Genomic DNA, 13,755 nt, shown 5'->3' with positions numbered 1-13,755 from the left:
CCTCCCAAATATTGCCCCCTCCCCCCACTCCCCTCCCCCTATCCCCACTCCTCTTCTCCTCCCCCCACACCATTCCCCCTCCCTCTCGATACTGAAGAGCAGTCCAAATTCTCTGCCCTGCGGGAAGACGAAGGTCTTCTATCTACGTCCAGGAAGGTGAGCTTCTAAACAGGCTAAGCTCCCACAAAGCCAGTTCATGTATTAGGATTGAAACCTAGTGCCATTGTCCTTGGCTTCTCATCAGTCTTCGTTGACCGCCATGCTCAGAGAGTCCGGAATCAACCCATGCTTATTCAGTCCCAGACCAGCTGGCCTTGGTGGGCTCCTAATAAATCAGTTCCACTGTCACAGTGGGTGGGTGCATCCCTCGTGGTCCTGATTTTTTGCTCTTGTTCTCCCTCCTTCTGCTCCTCATTTGGACCTTAAGAGCTCAGACCGTTGCTCCAAATTGAGACTCTGTCTCTACCTTGATCCATCGCCAGATGAAGGTTCTAAGGTGATATGCAAGATATTCATCAGTATAGGATAGGGTCATTTCAGGTTCCCTCTCCTTAGTTGCCCAAGGTACCAGCTGGGGACATATTCCTGGACACCTGCGAACCCCTCTAGAGTCAAGTCTCTTGCCAACCCTAAGATGGCTCCCTTAGATAGGATATATACTTCGCTGCTCCCGTATCCATCCTTCCTATATCCCAACCATCCCAATCCCCCGAGCTCCTCCCATCCTCCCCTTCTCATATTTCTCATCCCATTTCCCCTTTGCCCCATGCCACCTCACCCGCAAGTTCCCATTTTTTGCCCTGCAATCTTGTCTACTTCCCCCTCTCCATGCGGATGACTATATGATTTTCTTTGGGTTCACTTTCTTATTTAACTTCTATAGGATCGCACATTATATGCTTAATGTCTTTTACTTATGGCTAGAAACCGATTATGAGTGAGTACATCCCATGTTCCTCTTTTTGGGTCTGGGATACCTCACTCAGGATAGTGTTTTCTATTTCCATCCATTTGCACGCAAAATTCGAGAAGTCATTGTTTTTTACTGCTGAGTAGTACTCTAATATGTATATATTCCACACTTTCTTCATCCATTCCTCCATTGAAGGGCATCTAGGTTGTTTCCAGGTTTTGGCTATTACAAACAATGCTGCTATGAACATAGTTGAACAGATACTTTTGTCATTTGATGTGGCATCTCTTGGGTATATTCCCAATAGTGGTATTACTGGATCTTGGGGTAGGTTGATCCCTAATTTCCTGAGAAATCGCCACACTGATTTCCAAAGTGGTTGCACAAGTTTGCATTCCCACCAGCAATGAATGAGTGTGCCTCTTTCTCCACAACCTCTCCAGCAAAGGCTATCATTGGTGTTTTTGATTTTAGCCATTCTGACAGGTGTAAGATGGTATCTCAAAGTTGTTTTAATTTGCATTTCCCTTATCGCTAAGGAGGTTGAGCATGACCTTAGGTGTCTTTTGGCCATTTGAATTTCTTCTGTTGAGAATTCTCTGTTCAGATCAGTGCCCCATTTTTTTATTGGGTTCATTAGCATTTTAAAGTTTAGTTTCTTGAGTTCTTTATATATTTTGGTGATCAGACCTTTGTCTGTTGCAGGGTTGGTGAAGATCTTCTCCCAGTCAGTGGGTTGCCTTTTTGTCTTAGTGACAGTGTCCTTTGCTTTACAGAAGCTACTCAGTTTCAGGAGGTCCCATTTATTCAATGTTGCCCTTAATGTCTGTGCTGCTGGGGATAAACGTAGGAAGTGATCTCCTGTACCCATATGTTGTAGAGTACTTCCAACTTTTTCTTCTATCAGGTTCAGTGTGTTCAGACTAATATTGAGGTCTTTAATCCATTTGGACTTGAGTTTTGTGCATGGTGATAGATATGGATCTATTTTCATTCTTCTACACGTTGACAACCAGTTCTGCCAGCACCATTTGTTGAAGATGCTCTCTTTTTTCCATTGAATACTTTTAGCTCCTTTATCAAAAATTAGGTGTTCATAAGTTTGTGGGTTGAAATCAGGGTCTTCTACTCGGTTCCATTGATCGACTTCTCTGTTTTTATGCCAATACCAAGCTGTTTTCAATACTGAGGCTCTGTAATAGAGTTTGAGGTCAGGGATGGTAATGCCTCCAGACGATCCTTTATTATATAAGATTGTTTTGGCTATCCTGGGTTTTTTGTTTCTCCATATAAAGTTGATTATTGTCCTCTCAAGATCTGTGAAGAATTTTGATGGGATTTTAATGGGGATTGCATTGAATCTATAAATTGCCCTTGGTAGAATTGCCATTTTTACTATGTTGATCCTCCCTATCCAAGAGCAAGGGAGATCCTTCCATTTTCTGGTATCCTCCTCAATTTCTTTCTTCATTGACTTAAAGTTCTTGTCAAATAGATCCTTTACTTCCTTGGTTAGGGTTACCCCAAGATATTTTATGCTATTTGTGGCTATAGTGAAGGGTGATGCTTCTCTGATTTCCATCTCTGCTTCCTTATCCTTTGTGTATAGGAGGGCAACTGATTTTTTGGAATTGATCTTGTATCCTGCAACGCTACTAAAGGTGTTTATCAGCTGAAGGAGTTCTTTGCTGGAGTTTTTGGGGTCGCTTATGTACACTATCATATCGTCTGCAAATAATGAAAGTTTAACTTCTTCCTTTCCGATTTGAATCCCTTTGATCCCCTTATGTTGTCTTATTGCTATTGCTAGAATTTCAAGCACTATATTAAAGAGGTATGGAGAGAGTGGACAACCTTGTCGTGTTCCTGATTTTAGTGGAATAGCTTTGAGTTTCTCTCCATTTAATTTGATGTTAGCTGACGGCTTGCTATAAATAGCTTTTATTATATTTAGGAACGACCCTTGTATTCCTAATCTCTCTAAGACCTTTATCATAAAGGGATGTTGAATTTTGTCAAATGCTTTTTCCGCATCTAATGAAATGATCATATGGTTTTTTTCTTTCAGATTATTTATATGATGGATTACATTGATAGATTTTCGTATGTTGAACCAGCCCTGCATCTCTGGGATGAAGCCTACTTGATCATAATGGATAATTTTTCTAATGTGTTCTTGGATTCGGTTTGCCAGTATTTTATTGAGTATTTTTGCGTCGATGTTCATGAGTGAGATTGGCCTGTAGTTCTCTTTCTTGGTTGTGTCTTTGTGTGGTTTTGGTATCAGAGTAACTTCAGCTTCATAAAAGGAATTTGGCAATGACTTCTCTGTTTCAATATTGTGAAATACATTAAGGAGTATAGGTATTAGGTCTTCTTGGAAGTTCTGGTAGAATTCTGCATTAAAGCCGTCTGGACCTGGGCTTTTTTTGGTGGGAAGGTTTTTTATAACAACTTCTAATTCTTCGCGACTAACGGGTCTATTTAGATTGTTCACCTGGTCCTGGTTTAACTTTGGTATATGGTACTTATCTAAAAAAGTGTCCATTTCTTTTACATTTTCCAATTTTGTGGCATACAGGTTTTTGTAGTAAGATCTAATGATTCTCTGAATTTCGTCTGTGTCTGTGGTTATGTCTCCCTTTTCGTTTCTGATTTTGTTAATTTGCGTATTCTCTCTCCGCCGTTTGATTAGTTTGGATAGGGGTTTATCAATCTTATTGATTTTCTCCAAGAACCAGCTTTTTGTTTCATTGATTCTTTGGATTGTTTTCTGTGTTTCTATTTTGTTGATTTCAGCCCTCAATTTGATTATTTCCAGTCTTCTACTTCTCCTAGGTGAGTCTGCTTCTTTTCTTTCTAAAGCTTTAAGGTGGGCTATTAGGTCTCCAATGTGTGCTTTCTCCGTTTTCTTTATGTGGGCACTTAATGCTATGAACTTTCCTCTTAGCACTGCTTTCATAGTGTCCCATAGGTTTGAGTATGATGAGTCTTCGTTTTCATTGAATTCAAGAAAGACTTTAATTTCTTTCTTTATTTCTTCCTTGATCCAGGTGTGGTTCAGTAGTTGACTGTCCAATTTCCATGAGTTCATAGGCTTTCTGGGGATAGCATTGTTGTTGAATTCTAACTTTAATCCATGGTGATCTGATAAGACACAGGTGGTTACCGATATTTTTTTGTAACTGTGTAAGTTTGCTTTGTTACCGAGTATGTGGTCTATTTTCGAGAAGGTTCCATGAGCTGCAGAGAAGAAGGTATATTCTTTCTTATTTGAGTGGAATGTTCTATAGATGTCTGTTAAGTCCATTTGATTCATTACCTCCCTTAATCCTCTTATTTCTCTGTTAGGTTTCTGTCTGATTGACCTGTCCATTGGTGAGAGAGGAGTGTTGAAATCTCCTACTATTAGTGTGTGTGGTTTGATGACTGCCTTGAGTTTTAGTAACGTTTCTTTTACATAAGTGGGTGCTTTTATATTAGGGGCATAGATATTCAGGATTGAGACTTCATCCTGGTGAATTGTTCCTGTTATGAGTAAAAAATGTCCATCTCCATCTCTTTTGATTGATTTTAGTTTGAAGTCAACTTTCTTAGAAATTAGTATGGCCACACCTGCTTGTTTCTTAGGTCCGTTTGCTTGATAAACCTTTTCCCAGCCCTTTACTCTGAGTAGATGTCTGTCTTTGTGGTTGAGGTGTGTTTCTTGTAAGCAGCAGAATGTTGGATCCTGTTTTCGTATCCAATCTCTTAGCCTGTGCCTCTTTATAGGTGAGTTGAGTCCATTGATATTAAGTGATATTAATGACCAGTGGTTGTTAACTCCAGTCATTTTTCCTTTCTTTCCTTCTTTCCTTTGGTAGTAGAGTTTGTGTGTTTCCCTTCTTCAAGTTGTGCTGGTGAAGGGTCATTAGATGTCTGAGTTATTGTGGGCATTGTTGGACTCCTTGGTTTGTGATTTTCCTTCAATTACTTTCTGAAGGGCTGGATTTGTGGCTACGTATTGTTTAAATTTGTTTTTATCCTGGAAAATTTTGTTTTCTCCATTTATAGTGAACGAAAGCTTGGCTGGGTATAGAAGTCTGGGCTTGCATCCATGGTCTCGTAGTTTCTGCAGTATATCTATCCAGGACCTTCTGGCTTTCATGGTTTCCATAGAGAAATCAGGTGTAAGTCTGATAGGTTTACCTTTATAGGTAACTTGACCTTTTTCCTTTGCAGCTCTTAATATTCTTTCTTTATTCTGTATGTTTTGTGTTTTGATTATTATATGACGAGGAGATGTTTTTTTTTGATCCAGTCGATTTGGTGTTCTGTATGCTTCTTGGACCTTCAAAGGAATATCTTTCTTAAGGTTGGGAAAGTTTTCTTCTATAATTTTATTAAATATATTTTCTGGACCATTGAGCTGTAGATCTTCTCCTTCTTCTATCCCTATTATTCTTAGGTTTGGTCTTTTTATTGTGTCCCAGATTTCCTGAATGTTTTGTGATGAGAATTTGTTGGTTATGCTGTTTTCTTTGATGAGAGTGTTTATTTTCTCTATGGTATCTTCAGTGTCTGAGATTCTTTCTTCTATCTCTTGTAATCTGTTGGTGGTACTTGTCTCTGTAGTTCCTGTTCGTTTATTCAAATTTTCCATCTCCATCCTTCCCTCGGTTTGTGTTTTCTTTATTACTTCCACTTCATTCTTCAAGTCTTGAACCGTTTCCCTTACCTGTTTGATTACTTTTTCTTGTTTCTCTTGGTTTTCTTGGGTATCTTTGAGAGATTTATTCATTTCCTCTACCTTTTTGTTTGTAATCTCTAATTGGTTGTGGCAGTTTTTCACCTCCTGTTTAAGGTCCTCTATTATTTTCATAAAATTCACTTTTGAGTCGAATTCTTCTAATTCTTCTGGATTAGGGTGTACACTTCTCATTTCGGGATTCCTGGATCCTGGTGATGTCACGTTGCCTTTCAAGTTGTTGGGGGAATTCTTGCATTGGCGCCTGCCCATCTTTTCCTTCAAATGGAGCCAGGAGAGGCCTGATGTCTTGGACCAGTCTTTGCTGTGACTAACTCTCTAGGTGTATCTCCTCAGTGTAGGGGCAGGAACCGTTCTCTTCCAGGTGAACTCCTCAACACCAAAACATGGATGCGTGGTATTCCAATGACCCGCGTAAAGAAGGCCGAATGCAAGGGGTCGGGCGGGGTCAAGTAGAACACAGGCGACACTGCAGTACAAGCTGGAGGTGCCTGCGCTCCCTTTCGGGGGTTGCTGAGGCCTGCCCGCTAGGCAGGCACTCACTGCTCTGGTTGGGTATCCTTAGTGTAGGGGCGTTTGTGCTCTCTACCGGGACCGTCCGCCCCAGGATAGTACACACTCACCCGTCCCGATGAAACTTCTGGCACCTACACAGGAACTCCTGGATGCCCCAATGAGCCAGGGACTAAGGGAAGTAGGGCGCAGGCAGAGCAGGTCCAGGAGATCACAGCAGAGACTGCAGCCCCAGCAGCAGGGGCCCGCTTTCCCTGGCGGGGACCTTGAGGCCTGCCCTCTAGTCAGGCACTCACTGGTCTGGGCTGGTAGCCTTAGTGAAAGGGCAGGAAACTGTTCCACAGCTAAGGACCTTGCAGACAAGGCAGGCTTGGGGGTGGGGGTGGGGGCGGGTGTGTAGGAGAGAAAGCCTTGCAGCAGGAGCTGGGGGAGGGGTGTTTGTGCTCTCTACCGGGACCGTCTGCCCCAGGATAGCACACACTCACCCGTCCCGATGAAACTTCTCGGCACCTACACAGGAACTCCTGGATGCCCCAATGAGCCAGGGACAAAGGGAAGTAGGGCGCAGGCAGAGCAGGTCCAGGAGATCACAGCAGAGACTGCAGCCCCAGCAGCGGGGGCCCGCTTTCCCTGGCGGGGACCTTGAGGCCTGCCCTCTAGTCAGGCCCTCACTACTCTGGGTTGGTAGCCTCAGTGAAAGGGCAGGAAACTGTTCCACAGTAAAGGACCTTGCAGACAAGGCAGGCTTGGGGGTGGGGGTGGGGGGCGGGTGTGTAGGAAAGAAAGCCTTGCAGCAGGAGCTGGGGGGGGGGGGGGCGTTTGTGCTCTCTACCGGGACAGTGCGCCCCAGGATAGCACACACTCACCCATCCAGATGGGACTTCTCAGCACCTATGCAGGGATTCCTGGTGGCCCCAATGAGCCAGGGACCAAGGGAAATAGGGGGCAGGGAGAGCAGGTCCAGGAGATCACAAGCAGAGACTGCAACCCCAGCAGCAGGGGCCTGCTTCCCCTGGCGGGGACCTTGAGGCCTGCCCTCTAGTCAGGCACTCACTGGTCTGGGCTGGTAGCCTTAGTGAAAGGGCAGGAAACTGTTCCACAGCTAAGGACCTTGCAGACAAGGCAGGCTTGGGGGTGGGGGTGGGGGCGGGTGTGTAGGAGAGAAAGCTTTGCAGCAGGAGCTGGGGGAGGGGCGTTTGTGCTCTCTACCGGGACCGTCTGCCCCAGGATAGCACACACTCACCCGTCCCGATGAAACTTCTCGGCACCTACACAGGAACTCCTGGATGCCCCAATGAGCCAGGGACAAAGGGAAGTAGGGCGCAGGCAGAGCAGGTCCAGGAGATCACAGCAGAGACTGCAGCCCCAGCAGCAGGGGCCCGCTTTCCCTGGCGGGGACCTTGAGGCCTGCCCTCTAGTCAGGCCCTCACTACTCTGGGTTGGTAGCCTCAGTGAAAGGGCAGGAAACTGTTCCACAGCTAAGGACCTTGCAGACAAGGCAGGCTTGGGGGTGGGGGTGGGGGCGGGTGTGTAGGAGAGAAAGCTTTGCAGCAGGAGCTGGGGGAGGGGCGTTTGTGCTCTCTACCGGGACCGTCTGCCCCAGGATAGCACACACTCACCCGTCCCGATGAAACTTCTCGGCACCTACACAGGAACTCCTGGATGCCCCAATGAGCCAGGGACAAAGGGAAGTAGGGCGCAGGCAGAGCAGGTCCAGGAGATCACAGCAGAGACTGCAGCCCCAGCAGCAGGGGCCCGCTTTCCCTGGCGGGGACCTTGAGGCCTGCCCTCTAGTCAGGCCCTCACTACTCTGGGTTGGTAGCCTCAGTGCCTTTCACTTCTTCTATACTGTAATAGTGTGCTTCCTCATGCAGAGTGTCTCCTGATTTTATTTCATATGAATTTTAGCCTCATTCTCCCCCCACTCTTTTAAGCTTTCTTTCTCCTGCTCATGATCTCCTTTCTATTTTCATGACACACACATACAAATCGAAATCTAGATTCTGCATATGGGAATAAATATATTTTTCTTTCTGAGTCTTGCTTATTGTGCCTAATGTAACAACTTCAGTTATACCCATTTTCCTAGAAATTCTATGATTTCATTATGACTGACTAAAACTTTGTGGTATACATGTACCATATTTTCTTTGTCTGTTTTCATCTATTGGTAGATGTCTAGGCTGGGTCAATTTCTTAATTTTGTGAGTAGTGCAGAGTAAATATGGATGTACAACTATCTGTAATATATTTACTTAGAGTCCTTTAAGTATATGCCCAGGAGTGATGTGATATAGCTGATTCATATAGTAGTTTAGTTTTAGTTTTTTGAGGATCTGCAATACTGATTTCCATAGTATTTTGTACTGGATTACATTCCCACTAGTATAATGTATGTGGGTTCCTTTCTTCCAACGTCTTTGCCAGTGTATTTTGTTGTTTTCTTTTTAAGTTTTAAAATATTATCATGTGTATGTGTGTGTATGCATGTGTTCATGTTTGTGGGTACATTTGCCAATGTACTTGCGATGGCCAAAAGATGATCTTAGGAATCTTCCTGTTTCCATGCTATTTTTAAAAGAGACTTAAATTGTGTTTATGTGTGTACATCTTTGTGGCTTGTGGGCAGAAGAGTGCCAGTGCCTGCAGAGGCCCGGATCTCCTGGAGCTGGAGTTAATAGGTAGTTAGTTGTAGGTAGCCTGATGTGCATGCTGGAAACTGAATTCAGGTTCCTTTGCAACAGTGATAAATGCTCTTTACAACTGAACCATTTTTTTTTTAGCCCACTCTACCTCATTTTTGAGAGACAGAGTTTCTTACTGAACCTGACGGTTGTCTTTTCAGCTAGTTGATGACCACTGAGCTTCTGGATCCTACCTGTTTCTGTCCCCCTTGAAAACTGGAAACTTGAGCTATTGTGCCAGGTTTTATGTAAACATAGGGCATCTGAACTCGGGTATACATGTGTGTCGAACAAACACTTTACTCATGGAATCATTTATGCATTCCTTGTTTTCTTGATGATAGCCATTCTGCTTGATGTAAGATGGAGCCTCAAACCCATTGTAATTTGCATTTATCACATGGCAATGGATGTTTAACATGTTTTAAAATATTTTATTGGACACCTGTGTTTCTTCTCTTGAAGAATCTGTTCAGTTCATTAGTCCATTTATTAATGGGAAATTTTTAATCCATATAGTCTATATATTCTGTTTGATAGGTAGTTGGCCACAATTTTTCCTGTTTTAGAGGTTTTTTTTTTAAAGATTTTTTATTTATTATGTATACAACATTCTGCCTCGATGTATGCCCGCACGCCAGAGGAGGGCACCAGATCTCAGTACAGATGGTTGTGACCCACCATGTGGTTGCTGGGAATTGAACTCGGGACCTCTGGAAGAGCAGTCAGTGCTTTTTTTTTTTATTAATTAATTTATTTAATTATTAAAGATTTCTGCCTCTTCCCCGCCACCACCTCCCATTCCCTCCCCCTCCCCCAATCAAGTCTTCCTTCCTCCTCAGCCCAAAGAGCAAGCAGGTTTCTCTGCCCTGTGGGAGGTCCAAGGACCACCCACCTCCATCCAGGTCTATTAAGGTGAGCATCCAAACTACCTGGGCTCCCACAAAGCCATTACGTGCAATAGGATCAAGAACCCATTGCCATTGTTCTTCAGTTCTCAGTAGTCTTCATTGTCCATTATGTTCAACGAGACCGGTTTTGTCCTATGCTTTTTCAGACCCCGGCCAGCTGGCCTTGGTGAGTTCCCGATAGAACATCTCCTTTGCCTCAGTGTGTGGGTGCACCCCTCGCGGTCCTGAGTTCCTTGCTCGTGCTCACTCTCCTTCTGCTCCTCCTTTGGATCGTGAGACTTCAGTCCAGTGCTCCAATGTTGGTCTCTGTCTCTGTCTTCTTTCATCGCCTGATGAAGGTTAATATTCAGGAGGATGCTTATATGTTTTTCTTTGGATTCACCTTCTTATTTAGCTTCTCTAGAATCACGAATTATAGTCTCAATGTCCTTTATGGCTAGAAACCAAATATGAGTGAGTACATCCCATGTTCCTCTTTTTGGGACTGGCTTACCTCACTCAGGATAGTGTTTTCTATTTCCGTCCATTTGTATGCAAATTTGTAATAGCCAGAACCTGGAAACAACCTAGATGTCCTTCAATGGAAGAATGGATGAAGAAAGTATGGAATATATACATATTAGAGTACTACTCAGCAGTAAAAAACAATGACTTCTTGAATTTAGCAGTCAGTGCTTTTAACTACTGAGCCATCTCTCCAGCCTCAAGAGCATGGTAGGCAAGTACTGTGCATTTAAGCAACACCTTTAGCCCCAGAATCTGTAAGATTTATATTTGATCTTGTGAGTTTGAGACCAGTCTGGTCTACAGAGTGAGTTCCAGGACAGCCCGGGCTACACAGAGAAACCTTGTCCCTTGTTTCAAAAAAAAATAAAAAATAAATAAACTCTGCATTCCTACATGAGATTTTTTTTGAGTTTTCAGTTGGAATTGCTCTTTCACTAGTGCTTGATTCAAAACAGATTTTTGAGCAAAAATTTTAAAAGTGTTTACAGCTATTACATGAACAAATTTTGTAATAGGAAACATTTACTTAAAAGTTTTAGTTTAATAAGCACAGCCCTGGAATTGTTTTGTAAAGGCCTGGGAATTTAAGGAATCAGCTAAGAAGTTAATGCTTTATTTTTGTAGCCATATCAGTAACTTAAAATTTCTCTGGAAATGTCCTTTCTCCATAGTATATTCTTCATATTCTATTCTGCAGTGATTTTTCTTTTACCCTTTTTTTTATTAAAAATTTCTACCTTCTCCCCTCTTCCCATTTCCCTTCCCCTCCCCCACACCCCCTTCCCCTCCCTCTCCAGTCCAAAGAGCAGTCAGGGTTCCCTGCCCTGTGGGAAGTCTAAGGTCCTCCCCCCTCCATCCAGGTCTAGGAAGGTGAGCATCCAAACAAGCTAGGCTCCCACAAAGCCAGTACATGCAGTAGGATCAAAACCCCATGCCATTGTCCTTGGCTTCTCAGTCAGCCCTTATTGTCAGCCACATTCAGAGAGTCCGGTTTGATCACATGCTCCATCAGTCCCAGTCCAGCTGGCCTTGGTGAGCTCCCATTAGATCAGTCCCATTGTCTCAGTGGGTGGACGCACCCCTCGCGGTCCTGACTTCCTTGCTCCTGTTCTCCCTCATTTGGACCTTCTTTTACCCTTTTGAACAAATTGTTTGATGTTTGTCATTTTCATTCTGTCTAGATTTTGGATAGTGGGATATTTTACATAATTTTCCAGTTATTCCGAGAAATTAAGATTGGACTTCCGACATCTATTAGGCTTTCTGTTTTGTTCAGCAATTGAATTTGTGAAAAATTCTATCTTAATGCAAATCCATCAGTCAGGACTTGTTTAGTGAATTTCAGGAATGTGATTGAGGCTGGTGTTTTCAATCTTGTTGCATAAAAGTCAGTTTCTTTTTGAAGTGTAGATTGTATTTTCTTATTTCTACATTTGCTAAATGTCTTTTAAGAATAAAATTCAATTTAGTTTATTAACTGCTGATTTCCATCTTAATTTTATGGTTACAAAAGATATGTTAACAATAACAATTATTCTGTATGTTTTTCTTTAGATTCTTCTCTGTTATTCAAATAATGGCCACTATGATTCTGTGTACTCAAAAGAATTTCAATCAACTGCAGGAATTTGCCAAGGTATAATAAATAAATGTATGGGTGTGATTTCAGATGATTTGTTACCAGTCTTTAAACTGAAAGACTTTTAAAACATTGTTGCCACCTATAGAACCTAAATGTTGACTTATGAATGTTTTAACATTGTTATGATAATTCTGATTTTGGTTCTTTTTCTTCCTTCAGCTATATTATATGAAATGCTTTATAAAGATGTATTTGCTGTGGATGAAGAACTATTGAAAACTGCAGTTGATTTGTTTCGAAGTGGTTCCAGGAGAAACAAAAACCATGCTTTGACTGGAAATGTAGAAGCCAGTACTGATCAGAAAAGCTCAACCCAGGATAGGTACTAAAAGAAAAAGGTTGTCAACTCTGATTAAGGGTTGTCAACTCTATGATTTCATACTTCTTTGAGTTAGCATCTGAAAGTAGAAATAGCCTGATTACATATGAGCACATATATGTATGCTAGGTATAAATGTTTTTAATTCGAAGACAAAAGTTTACCAAATTGTATTGTAAGAAATGCTTAGACTTAGAGTTCAGTTAAAGTTAGAATCATCTTTTTTCTAGAAGAGACTTTAGAGTTAGTATTCTCCAAATTTAGTTATATATAAGTTATTTGTTGATTAGACAGGTTTCTGTACCTTTTGTCATAACATATGAGGTCAGGTTGGGTTTAAGAATCTGCTTTAAGAAGACAATATAACATCCAGGTCAGTTATCTGGCTTAGCAGCCAGTACCTGTACCCACTGAACCATCAGAAGATTTTTTTAAAGCTTATTTGTGAGCATGAGGAGTGGCAACAGTTTTGTCCAAGTGAAGATTTCTTCATTCTTTGCTAATTTTTAAGGGCTTTGGATTTATGGAAGCTATAGTAGTTAAGAGGCAATATTACTACAAAGTTGCCAGCTTTAAACAGCTCATGTGGTTTAGAAATAATTCCATGGCTTAGCTTATACTTCTGTTAATCATGTCACAAGACTGTAATGAAAAAGCTGTCCAGGACTTCTGTTAATCATGTCCCAAGACTGTAATGAAAAAGCTGTCCAGGACTGAGTTCTTAACTGGATTTGGGAAATACACACTCAAGGTGCCTGGTAGCATTTTATTCTTTCTAGTTAATTGATAGCTTTAGTTTTTTGTTGTTGACTGATAGGAAGAGTGACCTACTCTGAATTTTATGAACATGGCTACTTATTTTTGTACTGGCAACAGGTGAAAGAGATACCATCAAAATGGGTGGGCAATATGGGGTGTTTGTGTATGTGTCTATTTGTAATGTGATTACATAAGTTCTCTATGATTAGAAGCAGCTTGATGGCAGAGGAATCAGAAGCTGTGAACATTTAAAAGTGAGGATCACAGGACCATCTTAATAGAAAGTAATCTGCTAAGTATTTTTTAATACACACTTAACATAGAAACCTAATGAGGGTGTGTTGAAAACTTGCTTCATTTTTTAGAATTACCACTGAGTGGTGTGACGTAGTTGAGACATAGAGAAACAATTGCAGCATTTATATAATATTTTCTCTGAATCTTTTCAATTAGAATCAAAGAGATTGGTGCCAGTTCCAGTATCGAAAATACACCAGAAGACAGTAAGCAAGGAACAGAAGAACAGAAGGTTTGATATTTTCTCAGGCAGAGAATGTTCATACACTTGTCTTAGAGCACCATATCTTAAAATAATTAAAACAAGATAGTCCATTCTAATTATCTAGAGCCAAGAAGTATATTTTTTTCTTTGTGGAAATCCTACTTTTCTAAATATGTAAAATATGTACTTTGTGATAATTTTTATTCTTTTTTTTAAAAGGATTTTATTTATCTATTATGTATACAGTATTTTGCCTGC

At 41.7% G+C, this 13,755-nt stretch overlaps 1 protein-coding gene across 2 annotated transcripts in view; it reads left to right on the top strand.

Moving 5' to 3' along the window:
• Alg13 (ALG13 UDP-N-acetylglucosaminyltransferase subunit) overlaps positions 1-13,755 on the top strand; it is a 67,016-nt gene that overhangs the window by 24,527 nt on the left and 28,734 nt on the right. Inside the window, exons 2-5 of one of the 2 annotated variants that reach the window (XM_057759316.1) lie at positions 9,915-10,106; positions 11,830-11,911; positions 12,077-12,239; positions 13,449-13,524. In XM_057759316.1, the coding sequence (XP_057615299.1) occupies positions 10,065-10,106; positions 11,830-11,911; positions 12,077-12,239; positions 13,449-13,524 (363 nt within the window). In that variant the 5' untranslated portion in view covers positions 9,915-10,064. The remainder of the gene's footprint in view (positions 1-9,914; positions 10,107-11,829; positions 11,912-12,076; positions 12,240-13,448; positions 13,525-13,755) is intronic. The other variant, XM_057759315.1, reaches the window with a different exon arrangement.

Source organism: Chionomys nivalis, chromosome X (assembly GCF_950005125.1).
Source record: "Chionomys nivalis chromosome X, mChiNiv1.1, whole genome shotgun sequence".
In the NCBI taxonomy this organism is placed as follows: Eukaryota; Metazoa; Chordata; class Mammalia; order Rodentia; family Cricetidae; genus Chionomys; species Chionomys nivalis.
The sequence above is the reverse complement of the archived record's forward strand: the minus strand, read 5'-3'. Positions and strand labels throughout refer to the sequence as shown.